The 14915-nt window shown below is 36.0% G+C and overlaps 3 protein-coding genes across 4 annotated transcripts; 1 reads left to right on the forward strand and 2 right to left on the reverse strand.

Annotated features, from left to right (window-relative positions):
• The first annotated feature begins 240 nt into the window (after positions 1 to 240).
• On the forward strand, positions 241 to 7913 carry LOC132181526 (peptide deformylase 1B, chloroplastic/mitochondrial). Of its 2 annotated transcripts, XR_009440269.1 has the most exons (8): positions 241 to 628; positions 729 to 867; positions 1401 to 1593; positions 2231 to 2341; positions 4170 to 4232; positions 4686 to 4814; positions 5807 to 5889; positions 7272 to 7913. XR_009440269.1 is itself a non-coding variant. In XM_059594783.1 (7 exons), the coding sequence occupies exons 1-6, from the start codon at positions 406 to 408 to the stop codon at positions 4785 to 4787; spliced, it is 831 nt and encodes a 276-aa protein (XP_059450766.1). In that variant the 5' UTR covers positions 241 to 405; the 3' UTR covers positions 4788 to 4814; positions 7272 to 7906. The 2 variants fall into 2 exon arrangements, 1 of the variants encoding a protein (XP_059450766.1); XM_059594783.1 differs by lacking the exon at positions 5807 to 5889 and having other exon boundaries at positions 7272 to 7906.
• Positions 5261 to 9028, reverse strand: LOC132182209 (polygalacturonase At1g48100-like). The gene is made up of 6 exons (XM_059595399.1): positions 8750 to 9028; positions 7243 to 7374; positions 6869 to 7042; positions 6568 to 6775; positions 5765 to 5955; positions 5261 to 5653 (listed from the first exon to the last, which is right to left on the reverse strand). The coding sequence occupies exons 1-6, from the start codon at positions 9026 to 9028 to the stop codon at positions 5261 to 5263; spliced, it is 1377 nt and encodes a 458-aa protein (XP_059451382.1).
• Positions 9029 to 9887: 859 nt separating this feature from the next.
• LOC132182210 (polygalacturonase At1g48100-like) lies at positions 9888 to 13636 on the reverse strand. Its single transcript, XM_059595400.1, has 7 exons — positions 13397 to 13636; positions 12997 to 13128; positions 12491 to 12637; positions 12367 to 12393; positions 12050 to 12257; positions 10807 to 10997; positions 9888 to 10383 (listed from the first exon to the last, which is right to left on the reverse strand). The coding sequence occupies exons 1-7, from the start codon at positions 13634 to 13636 to the stop codon at positions 9988 to 9990; spliced, it is 1341 nt and encodes a 446-aa protein (XP_059451383.1). The 3' UTR covers positions 9888 to 9987.
• Positions 13637 to 14915: the final 1279 nt, after the last annotated feature.

The raw sequence follows: 14915 nt of genomic DNA on the forward strand, positions 1-14915 counted from the left end.
TGCACGACAAATCAAATAATCTTTTGACTAACCTAATGTAATTTCTCGAAAAAAACCCGAAATTCAGGCAACTTAAAAAAGAAAACTTTTTCAAAAAACGTTTTTTTTTTTTTGTTCTTTATCAAAAAATAATTAAAAAAAAAATAATAATAATAAAAAAACCTCTTTCAAACCCAAACCAATGGGGACTCTTATGTAGAGAGTCTAGAGACGTTCTCAGTCTATAAAACACCGCGAACCCATCATTTTTTTCCCACCGATTTTCAGTCTCCGTCATCCCTCATTCCCTCCTATCATTTTATGCCCCCCCAAAACAAAACAAATTTATTTCATTAATTAAATTTGTGGCTCTACGGCTCACAGAGCTCACGGACTGGACTAGGCTTAGCCCTACTGTTTCTGGCCATGGCTTGCGCCGCTTGGCTCCACTCATTCCCTTTACCTCACGCTCTTGCCCCCGTTCTTCGGCGCCGGTCCTCTCTTGCCGCCACCTTTCTCCGGGTCACCCGGCCCTCCCCGACCGGTCGGTTCTTCTCCTTCGTGAGCGAGCCCTCCTCACCTACACTCACTCCGGTCCGCGCGCAAGCCAAGCGAGGCTTCTCATTCAAAGACGACGAAGTGGCTTCTCGTAAGCACACAATTCTTACCTCTGTTTACACTTTAAATCTCTGAATATTGAACTTAGCTAAGAGCTTTGATTTTTTGTGAATTTTTTTTTTGTTCTTTAGCTGATGATCTTCGCTTTGAAGCGCCGCTCAGAATAGTGGAATATCCAGACCCTATACTGAGAGCCAAGAACAAGCGGATCGACTCCTTCGACGATAATTTGAAGAAGCTCGTCGACGAAATGTTCGACGTAATGTACAAGTGAGTTTCCTCACTTCGTTTGCTGTTATTGTGTGATATTTTTAGTTATTTGTGATTTTCAGCCTCGTCCTTTCTTTATTTTTTATTTTTAATAAGTAAACGCAATTCTATATAAAGCGCAAAAGGCTCAACTCAAGTACAAATGAAGTAAACAAAAGAAATATATAATTACCTTCCAAATCATATTGCTGATTCTTTTCACTAGTCTTGCGAACGACTGATGGCTTCATAGACATGCATACTTAAACTGAAGTGAGGGCTCACTACCCCTTTTTGTTGTTCTGCTGACTGTCATGTATCGTTTTAGAAACCTGTGCAATATTTGCTTTGCTTTTGTTTGTTTCCTATTATATTCTTTACGACCTTTTCTTATTATGAGTTGGTCGTGAGGTTCTATAAAATTGTTCAGTGATGTTGTTTCCAGTTTTCAAATTGATGGCTTAAGTGTTAGACTTTTCAGAGTTAGATGCTTATGAGAAATCCTTGCTATTTACAGGATTGTGAACAAAACTTGTTGGCTTCCTTTTCCACAGAACTGATGGTATTGGGCTCTCCGCACCCCAAGTAGGAATTAATGTTCAACTCATGGTGTTTAATCCTGTTGGCGAACGTGGTGAAGGAGAGGAAATTGTTCTTGTAAATCCAAGAGTAAACAGATATTCAAAGAAAATGGTGCTTTTTAATGAAGGTTGCCTATCCTTCCCACAGATTTATGCTGATGTCGAGGTATTGTTAAATGCTTATTTGTTACTTAAATCTATCTCCTTTATTTTTAGCTTACATTCAGAATAGTCTGTGGGACATGGCCACTTTTAGTAAGCAATTTTCTCTGGTGCATGCTAACACTTTTTCCCATACCATTGATACTGCAATTATGGTCTTCCCATGAGTCTTCACTTTGTTGCTGACTGGGTTTCTGAATAACTATAATATGCAAGAGAAACTTGAAATGCTCATATGTGGTAAAAGTTAATAGATGTTTTACTTGTCAAAAAGCTACTAGATGTTTTGTTCGCTGCATTCAGTTTTCCTAGTAACAGGGCTTAGCCTGAATTGCTTGCTGAGTTTTTGAATTTTCTTAGTACCAGGGCTTAGCCTTAAAGTTTCTGTTTCATTTTCTTGAGGCCATTGGTATGATTTGAATCTTCTTGTAATCTAAAATCAAAAGAGGATATGACCTGAGATGCTTCTTATACAAGCATGTGCATAGTTAAATAAAAAGTAAAAAGATTTGATTTATGCCATACTTGATATTTAGCACAACTATTGTTACCTAATACTGTATTTGGACTTCTGAGGATCTTTTGTTTGTTTTAAACTATTTCGGATGTACTTACAATGTCTCTCACTTTTGTACATGCAGAGACCAGAATCTGTGAAGATTGATGCAAGGGACATTAAAGGTGCAAGGTTTACTATCAACCTGTCTGGTCTTCCTGCACGGATTTTCCAGCATGAATTTGACCATTTGCAGGTCCGTCCTTCATTTGAAATCAAATTTAGTATTTCTGGTAATACAACAAAAATCTAGTCCTTTGTATTCTGATGGAAGGTTTAATTTACAGTTTTAGAAGCTAAATCCTTATGGTCGTGATGAATCTAAACTATCATGGAATGTGGATCACTAGGGTATCTCAAATAAGGTGTTTATATAATCTGCGATTTACGACCTACCACAGAACTTAATAGAATTGGAGTTGTTTTTGTTCAACTTTTACTTAATTTGAAGTTAGAATGTGAACATATTGATTTTTTGATGAATAATAATTTTATTGAAAGAAAAGGGCAAAATCCTCGTACTTGAAAAATATGCAAGAGAGACAATTCCCTAAAGGCGTCTACAATCTAAAAAAATAACAAGATCTAAAAAATTCGAAGATCCAAAGATAGGAACATAAACTACAGCCCAATACAAGAGAGATCTCATAAAAAAAGAATTTTAAACATACCACATTGGACTCACAGCATCTTATCTTAATTTGCATACTAATGTGAGTCCACTCTTCTTTTTATTCAAAACATAAAAATAAAAGAAGGAAAAATGATGCAGTTCAGAAATTTCATCGACTCTTGTGATATTTCTTTAAGAGTCTCTTGTCCTCATTCGCCCCAGCAAAATAGTGTTATTTTCACTTCTTTTTTATATGAAGAAACAAGAGAAACGCGTGGAACTACTTATTTCCTTGTTTTATTTCTTTTGTTGTAATGCTGATCATGCGATTTTGCCCAAAATTTTTTTATACCTTTTAGGTTGTTATTTGTCACCATCAATATGACAGAGAAGGAAGAGAGTAGTGTACCAGATTTTAAAGCTGATCCTTAGGTTAGGGTACTAGCAATTCAAGGTAGCAAAATCTCAATGAGAAGTAATATCCTTAATTGTAGGTGGAGACATCTGCATACATGCCATGAATCTTGGGAAACTTAGTCTACTGCCTTGAGGCATTCATAAATCTGAGTTTTATCCATATGAACTTTAGCAAACATGGTTTATTGATGCATTCTTCTTCTTTGGCTTATTTGTTGTGATCCACTTTGTTCTTGTAAGCAGCTCCCCATCATAAACACAATTTTGGTGACTGTTATTTTATATGCATGGGACCTGAAACAACGTCAAGATTCCAATGTAAATGAGAATAAGCTTTTTTCTCCATGTTCTATTGGGTACAGAGTTATATATTGAGGAAATGAAGGGTAAAAAAAAAAAAAGAGAGGCCAGGGCTGCAAAAGGACAGGGCCTGTTTAAATAGAATACCCGTAGTATGATACAAATATCAATAATTAGATGAAACCTGATCGGGTGCAGAGTTATATGGAGGAAATTATAATAAAAAAAAAGGGCCAGGGCTGTCAAAGTTTAGGAGCTTAATTTAATAGAATGCAAATGGTGCAATAACCTTATAAGGTGATTGAAAATAAAATCAGGACTTCAATAGCTTGGTTAAGAAAGGAAATCAATCTTGCTTTTAGAGCCAGTTCTAAAGGTTATATTTGAAGGATATGAGTAAGCTTGCTCCATCATGCCACTTGATAAAGTTAAGCTGCATAACGGATCTGTTCCCATCATGCCTATCTAATGGATCCATGTTATTAGTAGCATGATGTGTCCAATGTAGGCCTACCATTTCATCTACGTTTATGCATATAAAACATATTTCCTCATATCCTTATCTTAACAGAGCAATATCCCATGGAACATTCATTTATGTTAATGTTTATATATACTTAGGGTTTGATTTTTTGTAGGGTCCATTTTTCTGTTTCGCCAGTAATTCTTTCTGAGGTAACTCTTGAATTTGTAGGGTACTCTGTTCTTTGATAGAATGACTGATGAAGTTCTTGACAGTATTCGCATGCAGCTACAGGTGAGTAAGCATACATATGGTTCTTATGTTTTCTGAACTTGCACAAATAATGTTCCTGCTCCCCTGAAAAGTGTATACCATGATGATGCTTAGAACTTCTCTCTTTTGTTGGAAAGTATATATATAAATAAAGGCAAATGAGCAATGAGCAGTGGCTACTGCTATTTGTAAATTTCCCATTGAGGACACCATCCTTCATAGTAGATCAAATCAAGAAATTTATGGAACTCAAGCATCATGGGCATTATCTGTTAGTATTTGGGGTGATTAGTTGTATACAAAAAATTGTCAAAGACTTTGCTTTTAGCAAAAATTGAAATGCTTGAGTTTTTTGGGTCTGCTTACTTGTGTTTGATTGACTGTGGTGAGGAATTGCAATGAGTATTAACGGGATGGGTGTCCTGTCTTTGCAAAGGAAGGAATTAAGTTAATTTGTTCATGTAACAATGGCAGGCCTTAGAAAAGAAGTATGAGGATAAGACCGGTTTGGCAAGCCCTGAAAGAGTAGAAACCCGCAAAAGGAAGACTGTTGCGGCTGGTTTTGGAAAATCATGAACATACTAGCTTCCATAGACACATCAGGTTTCCATATTCTAAATTGATGATACATAATTTTGTTTGTTTCCATTTTATTACATTTATTTATTTATTTATGTTATAAAAAAAATTGTTTTTGTTTTTGTTTTCTGTTGCTTATTATTTGGGATAGCTTAGTATTAGGGATGGTGCTGGATGAATTACTTACAGGAACTTACTGAGAGAGACAAAGATCAAATACATGAACTGAAAAGAGGAAAAAATGGTTGAATAATCTTAATAAGATGCACCTGAGCAATATTTCGCAAATGGAAAAATACATTCAATACTTTCTAGAAACCAGAACCAAGAAAATAACAATGTTCAGCACTTTGCAATATAAGTAAAAATAAACAAACACCTACAGAAAAGAAGGTTCAAATTGGCATCATTCATCACTCATTTACTCCATGAGAAACCATTGAATCCCTGCACTGTATCTGTCCTCAAGGCTAAGCCCAGCAAGAATTATGATTAGACTGAAATCTAGTGCTTGTCAGCAAACAGGCAATTGGAGGGACATTTCTAGTTCTCAGTGTTCCATATGCATTCCAACAGAAAGATTCACACAAGTCGTTGTTAAGTTGAAGTGGCATTAACTCCATGTTAGCTAGTGATAAACTGGTGCAGGGCAAGCCGTCGCTACATGCAAAATGTACAGGTTTGACTGTGTATGTTCCTCGTATATTTTCATAGTTTATGCCTGACACTGCCACGGCTGATGTTTTGTTCTGGCATTTGTTCTTGTCACTAGCACAGTAGAATTGGTCGATCATGATTGGGATTTTAACTTGAGAAACTTGGATGTTTGAGAACATGATTCCTTGGACTGAACCCAAGCCACCCTGCAGTGGGAAACTATAAGGAAATGTCTAGTAGGGATTTTATGTTGCATATATGGTTTTGAATTAGAGAAGGATATTGATGGTATAATAGGTTGTGTAATTATATTATACCTGCCATGTTTTTATTCTGACACCAGTCAGAGTATTATGCAGCGCAATGTCTCGGACGGTGATGTTTGAAACACAAGCTTTGGTGTTATCCATTCCTAGGGCTCCGATGCTGATTCCATGTCCAGGTCCGCAATTGACATTGTGTATGTATACGTTTGAGCATCCAGTTTGTATGGATACACAATCATCTCCTGCAGAATGCAGTAGTTCATATCACCCTTAAATAATTCAGTCATGACTTTCCGAGCCTCTTTGGGTCAGATCTTGTATTGGATGATTCTGTGCTTAAAATGAAGATTTTGGTTCCACCCTTATGGGTATATGAATTCTGAGATTGAGGGATTTGCTGTCCCTTAAAACTTTTAAAAAAAGAAAAAGAAAGTCCTAACAGAAAACCTAAGATTAACAGATATCATGTCGATATCTGTTAGATAAAGTGATCTCTATGTTCTCTTGTGCTTCCCCGCGTTATTTATTCTTTTTTTATAATCCATTGCTCTAGGATCGAGATCCCCTACAATCCCCTGCCTGGAGTGCAGAAATTGTAGGAAATTGTGAGACACCTTGACGGAGCTCACCTACCCAAACAAGTGCTTAGGCTATCCGTACACCTGTTTAGATAGGTAGGTCGCCTGCTCGGGCAAGTAGAGCCCATAGGATGCTTCTTACAGCCTCCTCTTGCAGGGGGAGGGGGGATTGTAGGGATCCCCAATTGTAGGAGGATCCCTAGAGCAAGTGATCAAGTGGCATAATGTTTGTGAAGTTGAAAGATGGAACTGTCCTACAAAGATTTTTGGAATTACCACATGCAAGATTGCTTCTGTAGATGACAACATCTTCGGAGTTTTGGAGGTGTATTCCATCCGTGTTGGGGCTGTCACCAGGGGATGAAATATATATGTCAAAGACCTGAACACTAACACAATTGTCAAATTTGAGGTGCGTTCGTGGACTGTTTAGAATTGTTATCCCAGTGACCGTCACAGACTTGCTTCCATAAAACCTGAGTGCCTGTGTACGAAAAATAGCACCATGCACACAAATTCTAAGACATGACATTGTTGGGAAATTAGAGGAAAGTAATTAGGTAAGGTTGGTTGCTACCGTTGGTCTGGTGCTTGGCATTTTTCCCGTTCCATCCCACCAGACTGAGCCTTGTCCATCGATGACACCTTTACCGAAAACTGTAATTCCTTTAAGGTTTTTGAATTCGAGCCACTGTAAGAGGCCTGACCCCCAAGGTTCACTGCTTGTAGGAGCTATAATTTTGCCATCCAACTGCATTGTATATGATGGATTAAGTACTGACCGATTTATTCAGCAATGTGACAACACATTTTAGCACAAATTACGATGGTTGTTAGATGGTAATGAAAGAAAGGTTTTTTTTATTTTTTTTGTTCTTCTCTAAACTAGGTCAGAAGAATTCAATTACATGCTATATTAAAAATATACATGATTTTCACATTATGGTTCACCTGAAATTGAATGTTTGGTTGACAATTAGGGCCGGAGAAGGAGATTGGTTTGACGAGGAACACAAACCCAGATGGAACAAACAATGTTGATCCCTCCACATTGCAAGCTGCTGCCCACGCTGCTTCGAACGCCTGACTTGTAACAAGTTAGTTTCAGATTCCACAAGTGCAGAAGTAAATATTCTAGCGGTAAAACAAAACAAAAATAAAATAAAAGAAAAGAAAATGAGCGTGCACATTAATATTACTAAAATTAAAATAATTATAATGTCTATTCATCAAAAGTTGTGATGAAAGTGATGGCATCTACAGCTAGAAATTGGTCTTAATTTGCCCTTATATTTTTGTATGCTGTTTTTCCCTGTTGACTGTGTGTTCCTTTCTTGCTCATGTCGCCATTTTTCTATTTGCCGGCAAATATTGTGATGTCACCTTATTGGGGTTCACGTTGGCGGCAGGTGCCACGGCACTTCGTGGGTAGCCATGATATCAAAAAAATTTGCATTTGGCCAATGACGCAGTTGTAGCAACTTTTGTTGTTGGAGTCATCTCTCTGAATAATATAACTCATCTTAAGATATGGATAAATAGATCTTTGGTTGCCTAATGAAATTCTTGATGAAGTTAAAAATTAAAATAATAGGATCCAATAAGCTGTATATATATGACACCTTTAATAGAACAATGAAAATTACCATTACATATCTAAAATATGACAAATTATTTATGTGGCATTTGACGAAACAAACAGTACCTTGAGAATCGAATGATTGAATTTATCATCATCAGATATCTAAAATATGATCAAGGCTGGCTTATAGGGGTGGGCAAATAAGGTCCGTGGGATCATAATCCTCTTCATTTTATGGTCCATATTTTAATTTTTATAGATCTGACTATATGTTGTCAAATCCTTCAAAAATTTTAAATGATTTGACTCCATAAATATAGTTAAATACAACAAAATAAAATCTTGACAATATAATGGATCCTCTCCGTTTCACTTAAAATAAAGAGAATTATATATTCATTGTCATATGAAAGGCATATTTACAAAATAAATAAAAGAAGGTGAAATATGTTGTCTATGAGAGAGAATGTAAACGGTAACTTAATTACTTAGCGTATATAACTTAGTATCTTATTTTCAAAAATTCCAACATATCTTTATCTCTAACATTCCACTTTATATATATATATATATATATATTTTTTTTTTTCTTTTCTTTCGCAACTCTCACTTTCCTGCTTTATCAATCTTTCATTTTACTATTTGTTCATTCATTTCTACACTTCATCTGTTCTCTGAACCGTTGTTCCAAGTTTCGATCACTTATATACTGTCAAGTGCCTAGTTTCATTGTTCTAATATGAAACTTTTTAATGTTTTTTTATACTTATATTTTACATTATTATACCAACATTATAATTAAAGGAATAATATTGATTGGCTGTGTGGCATTGATAAAACCCATGAAAAAAAAAAAAAAAAGTTTAATAGAATCACCTTTGTATCGTCGGAATGTCCATCGCCTTTAGCACCATACTCTAATACATTAAAAATGGCGGAGTTCCATCCACCTTGTTTTGGTGTTGCCGCTGTAGTTTCAGGTGGCACGTAAGGAGCATATTTTTCCTTCGTCGGCCAAGAGCCTGGTGCAGTGTTGCCTAGGCTCTTGTCCTCATCTCCCCAAGCACTGCAATTCTCAAAGCTTGAAGACCAAACAAACAAGGCAATCACAAAAATTAACGTAGGCTCTTTAACGTTAAACCTACACATCTTCATGTGTGTGAGAAAAAGGATGGGAGGGGGGCTGGAAGCAAAGCTTAGGCCCTGTTTGGGTAACCAAGAAGGTATATATGTGGGTTTGTCTGTCTCTCGATCGATCTCTCTCTCTATATATATATATGTTCTTGCTCTTATTTGTTTATTTAAATCATGGGTAGCTACTTACATTACCTGCTGATGTGGGTTCATATAGTTCATGTATGTAGATTTTGGCCGTCCGAGGCTTGATTTGTCTTGTCACTTTTGGGGAATAATTGATAGATCATCTTACCATGTTGTGGCATGCACGCTAGTTAATTCCGAACGACGTAGTCTTTGGTCTTAGGAGGGAACTTGTACAGAAACATTTATATGTTTCTGTTGGGTTATGGGCTGGTAAACCCACGTGGTCCACGCATAAAGCCCAAAATCAGCTCGTTAATCCGAGTGCGTCCTACACGTGTAATATATATAGGATCAATTTTCAAGCCATTATATATCGTGCTACACGGACTTCTTTTTTTCTATTCAATATGAGAAAGAGAAAAAGAAAAGTGCTACACGAACTTTAAACTGTTGTATTGGCCATGATCTTTGGTGTGTCCCACTTCAATCAAGGCAAACATGAGATGGATCACACGTAGAAAGAAAGGGGAAATGTGGTTGTGGGTTGTTATTATTATTATTATTATTTCTGACATTTTTTTTGACTTTTTTTTTTCACGATAGAATGGACATTTTAACAGTTTAAGTTAACGAAAAAATTAAATGGTAAGGGGTAATTAAAAGAAGTAGAAAGATCAACACTTTACAAATTTTTAAAGTTTAAGAAAACATTGAAAATTATTTGGTAGTTTAGATTTAGAGGTGGCAAATATTAAAGTTTCCATTAAAAAAAAGGACAAGATCTAATAAGATCCACACCATCCATAATTAAAGAATGGCATCGATATATCCCAATAATTAAGGCTAATCTCTCAGCAAGACTCAAGCTTAGAATGTCCGGTGGTTGATGTCTTGGCAGTCTGCAAACAGCCAATTGGAGGAACAGTTGTAGTTTTAAGCTCTCCATACGCCTTCCAGCAGAAAGGATCAGGGTCAGACGAATGGGTTTCTTGTGCTGCAGCTTCAAGCTGGATGGTAGCGAGAGAGACGCCAGTGCATGGCATGCTGTCACTGCATGCAAAATGTACAGGTTTTACCGTGAAGCTTCCTCGTACATTTACGTAGTCTATGTCTGAGACTGCCACAGCTGAGGTTTTGTTCGGGCATTTGCTCTCACCACAGTAGAATTGGTCAATCATTATAGGAGTTTCCACTTTAGAAACTTGAATGTTGGAGAACTTTATTCCTTGTACTGACCCTGACCCTCCCTGCAACCAAAAACAAGCACTGTTTTAGCCCATTAATAGTGTCTTGGTCTAGTAGTGCTAGCTTATAGAATATTGCCACAGGTTTATAATATTTGCTTTTGCAATGAAAAAAAGGTGCTTGAAAACATTAATAATTAATGGGTTATAGAATCATTTGAAAAACAAGTATCAAGACGGGATCCCCTACAATTGGGAGGCCCTCGATAGGGTTTTTCTGTCCAAACAAATACATTCAGAACACTTACTCGAATATGTGAACTCTATTCTTCATAGTTTTTTACATTTTCTTACACTTCTAGCCAGAAATGGTAGAGAAGTTCCAATCATAAAAAATACAAGTTTTGAATTTCTCTTACCTTCCCTTTGATTCTTACCCTTACGATCAAAATCACTCATCCAAAAAAAAAAAAGAGGTGTTTTTACCTGCCAAGTCTTTATTCTGACACCAGTCAATGTGTCGGTCATCGTGACATCTCGGACGGTGACATTTGAAACGCAGGCTTTAGTGTTATCCTTCCCAAGCCCTCCAATGCTGATTCCATGTCCAGGCCCACAATTGACGTTGTGTATGTATACATTTGAGCATCCAGTTTGTATGGAAACGCAGTCATCTCCTGCAGAATGAAGTACGTAGGAATATATGCATGTAGTTATATATGTGTCAAGTTAATTTTGGATTTTGTTTATTACTATTATTGTTGTTTACCCAAAGATTGTTGTTAGAATATCTAGCCCTGTTATTTTTCCTATTAACCTTGATATATTTCTTTATAGTTATTTACTATATATATGTGTAATCTTTTTTCTTTTTCTTTTTTTATTCACTTTATTTATCTATATTTTGAGGAAAAAACACTTTACCCTATAATGTTTCATCTCATTTTCAATTTGGTCTTTAATATTTAAAAATTAACAATATACTCCAATAAAGTATACAAAATTTGTAATGTGACCAATCCGTTAATCATTTGGTCAATTTCCGTCTAATTTAACTAAAAATTTTGCACATGGGGCGCATGTGCATTTTTTTTTTATCTTGGATATCCAAAATTGCCCTATATTTTTTTATGAAATTTCAAAAATGCCCCTAATTAAAATAAAATAAAAATAAAGTAAAATAAACTGGGTGTGGCTGTAGACCGAATTGGGGGTGGCTCGATCGCCACCCCCACGGCCCATTGTGGTGGTTCGGCCACCCCCAAAATGTAACAATATAAACAAGTTAACATCAACATGACATTTTACGGCCGGGGTGGACCATGGACACCTCTAAGGCAGACCACCCCAAAATTCTTGTGTCTCTTTCTCTTTCTCATTCCACTCCTTTTTCGCATATTTCCATCTTATATATTTCTACAATAATAATGGGTATATTAATGTAATTTCCATCGCAAAGTTAGGTTTGGCACTGTAGCTTGAGGTGAAGAGTTACCCCACTGACGTGCGTCGCATGCATGTTTGCACTAGTGCAAATTAACATGATGTGATTCATGATTGTTCCACACGGTACATGGAATTGTATATATTTTCCTGATTTTGATAGGTGATGTGGATATACAAATAGTCAATATCCACAAAGTAACAACAAAAGATGATCTCTATTGGCTAATACTATACTCGAGTTAAAATTTAAATAAAGGATGGTTAACTAGAATTTTGGAATTACCACATGCAAGATTGGTACTGTAAATGACGACATCTTGGGAGTTTTGTAGGTGGATTCCATCTGTGTTGCGGCTGTCACCGGGGGATGAAACATGCACATTGTACACCTGAACGCTTGTGCAGCTATCGAACTTGAGATGGGTCTGAGGGCTGTTTTGAATTGTTATGCCACTCACTGTCACTCCTTTACTCCCATAAAACCTAAGCGCCTTCATATACCAAATTACCACACCACACGTAAGATTAAGATTGAAGCTTCTGACTGAATTAACTTGTTTTTTTTTTTTTTTTTCATGGATTATAGTAAATAATTATTACCGTTGGTTTGGTGCTTGGCATTTTCCCCTGCACAAGATTTTTATCAAAGGTAGAATTAGAATTTAGAAAAAGCAATGGCCTAGCTTGTTTGACTACTTGACGTGAAGTGATGATCAAGACTTACTGAGTCAACCCACCAGACTGAGCCTTGTCCGTCAATGATGCCTTTACCTTTGATTGTAATCCCTTGAAGCTTCGTAAATTCTAGCCACTGTAAGAGACCTGACCCCCACGATTGAGAGCTTGTGGGAGCTATGATTTTGCCATCCAACTGCATATCATATCTCATAAATTATAGTTTTGGACAATATCTAAATATAGAACTTCTTGTTAAATTATCACTTATCTTAAAAGTTTAAATGATTAAAAAAATTATTTATCTAATTAATATTAATTATAACCATACGTGCTTGAAATGCTGCTAACTTTTCCTCTACGCTAATGAGAAGAAGAAAGAAAAAGATCACGTAGAAAAATGACATTGGCCATACTTTCGTAGGCGGCTTTTGTTGACTTTAAAGTACTGTGTTTTCGGGCGACAAACTGCAGTAAGTTCTAAGTCTTGAGATTGAATGACTAAATTTAATAATTCAATAAAGTTTAATTTATATGAATAATATGGTAAATTACCTGAAACACAATGTTTGGTTCACAACTAGGTCCAGCAAAAGAAACCGGTTTGACAAGAAAAACAGACCCAGATGGAACAACTAATGTTGATGCCTCCACCTTGCAAGCTGCTGCCCACGCTGCTTCGAATGCCTGCCTTGCATCGTAAGATATCAGCTTTGCTTGGGGCCTTATACGTTAACTCAATGATCACTAATATTGCATGTTGAGAGGGAGCATCAATTATTCAAATCGGACGATTTCAAATTATAATTTTTAAAATCGTAGTTAAACGTTTGACAAAATAAACATTTATAAACGAGACACTTTAGGTAATTTTGTTTAAAAAATGTACGTTCAACCTATAAAGTGATGGAGCAAAGGATGGAAACTGTGTGTATTTAATTATATATAAGATCACCTTTGTGTCATCGGCATGACCATCACCTTTAGCACCATAGTCTAATACATTAAAGGTGGCTGAGTTCAACATACTACGGCCACCATGACCCATTGGTTTCTTTACAGGCACCGAGGCTGCTGTGAGAGCCTTGCTTTGACTCCACAGCCTGCCTTCTCTAGCACAGCTTGAAGACCACACAGAAAAAGCAATCAAAACGATTATCCATATTCTAAGGCCTTTCTGATTAACCCTATCCATTTTTAACTGAGAGAGAGAGAGAGAGAGAAGGAGACGAGAGCTTAAGAAAAGTTTATGAAGATCGATAAGTGACGTTGTTGTTATAAATAGAAAGCTTGTGTCACTGTGCAGGCATGAGCTATACAGTTTAATAGTTACCAACAAAATTGTTTTTATTCTTTTTTTATTAGATCCCACGATTTGTTACTTTCATGAACTACCATCTGAAAAAAATATAAAAAATAAACTTATATGACCAGCCAATTAGAATAATATTGATCAAACAAAAAAATAAACGCTTTTACAACTTGTTAACATGTGTCGGATTGTGATCAGAAGATGTTAAATTTTTTTAGCGACTCTAATCACATTAACAAATTGTAAGGAGATGTAAGTGTAAGATCATTAATGCTAGTCTCATATTCTCACATTAATTATTTACTATCACGGGGGCTCAATATTGTATGCTTTAAATTAGGGGTTGCAATTCGTGTTCGCGAATCGGATTCAAATCGTGTCAAGGCATGTGTATAAGACTATATAGGTCAACCCTAACTCAACTCATTTAATTAAACGAGCCAGTCTCCTTAACCTAAAATTCTAATTTTGTATTTGGATTTGTATAGGGTTCGTGGGTTATGTCAAAAATTGTCTGCTATTATGTCTAGTATCAGGTTCAGATCATATCAAAACATGAATATAAAATTATAAAGATCAACCCTAATTCGATTCTTTCAATTAAATAGTTCAGACTCCTCAACTCTAACCCTTTATTTAAAATTTTTTAAAAAAAAACTCTAACAATTTAATTCCATGTTAAGTTTACATCAAATTCGTAAATTATGTCAAAAATTACGGTCATATTTTAAATCTCCAACGCCTCGAGTGTATGTCGTATGTCTTAATTAAATTAATACATATTCTAGAACAAGGCCACCATGGCCACCATGGTATTGCTGTGTTTAGGATTTTAGTTTGGAAGGATCCGGACAATGGTGTTGGCCCATCACTTTCCCCGCGATATACATATCTTTATGATATGATCTTGGTGGGGGCTCGATTTGGAATATGAGTATTTAAATTGGGTGAGCTTAGTATATAGAAGAGGTTTAATTAAGGCTTAACTTTTCACATATAAATTAATTAATTAATTAAAAAATGCAAACCATTCCCTCCAAGATGATATGACAATGTAGAGTAAGGAGGAGTTTAGCACAAAAATAATAAATATCGAACAAATACACAATATCCACATCTAGAACACATAAATTCATAATCTATAAAGAATAGAATCATCCCC

This window comes from Corylus avellana, chromosome ca5 (genome assembly GCF_901000735.1).
Source record: "Corylus avellana chromosome ca5, CavTom2PMs-1.0".
Lineage (NCBI taxonomy): Eukaryota > Viridiplantae > Streptophyta > Magnoliopsida > Fagales > Betulaceae > Corylus > Corylus avellana.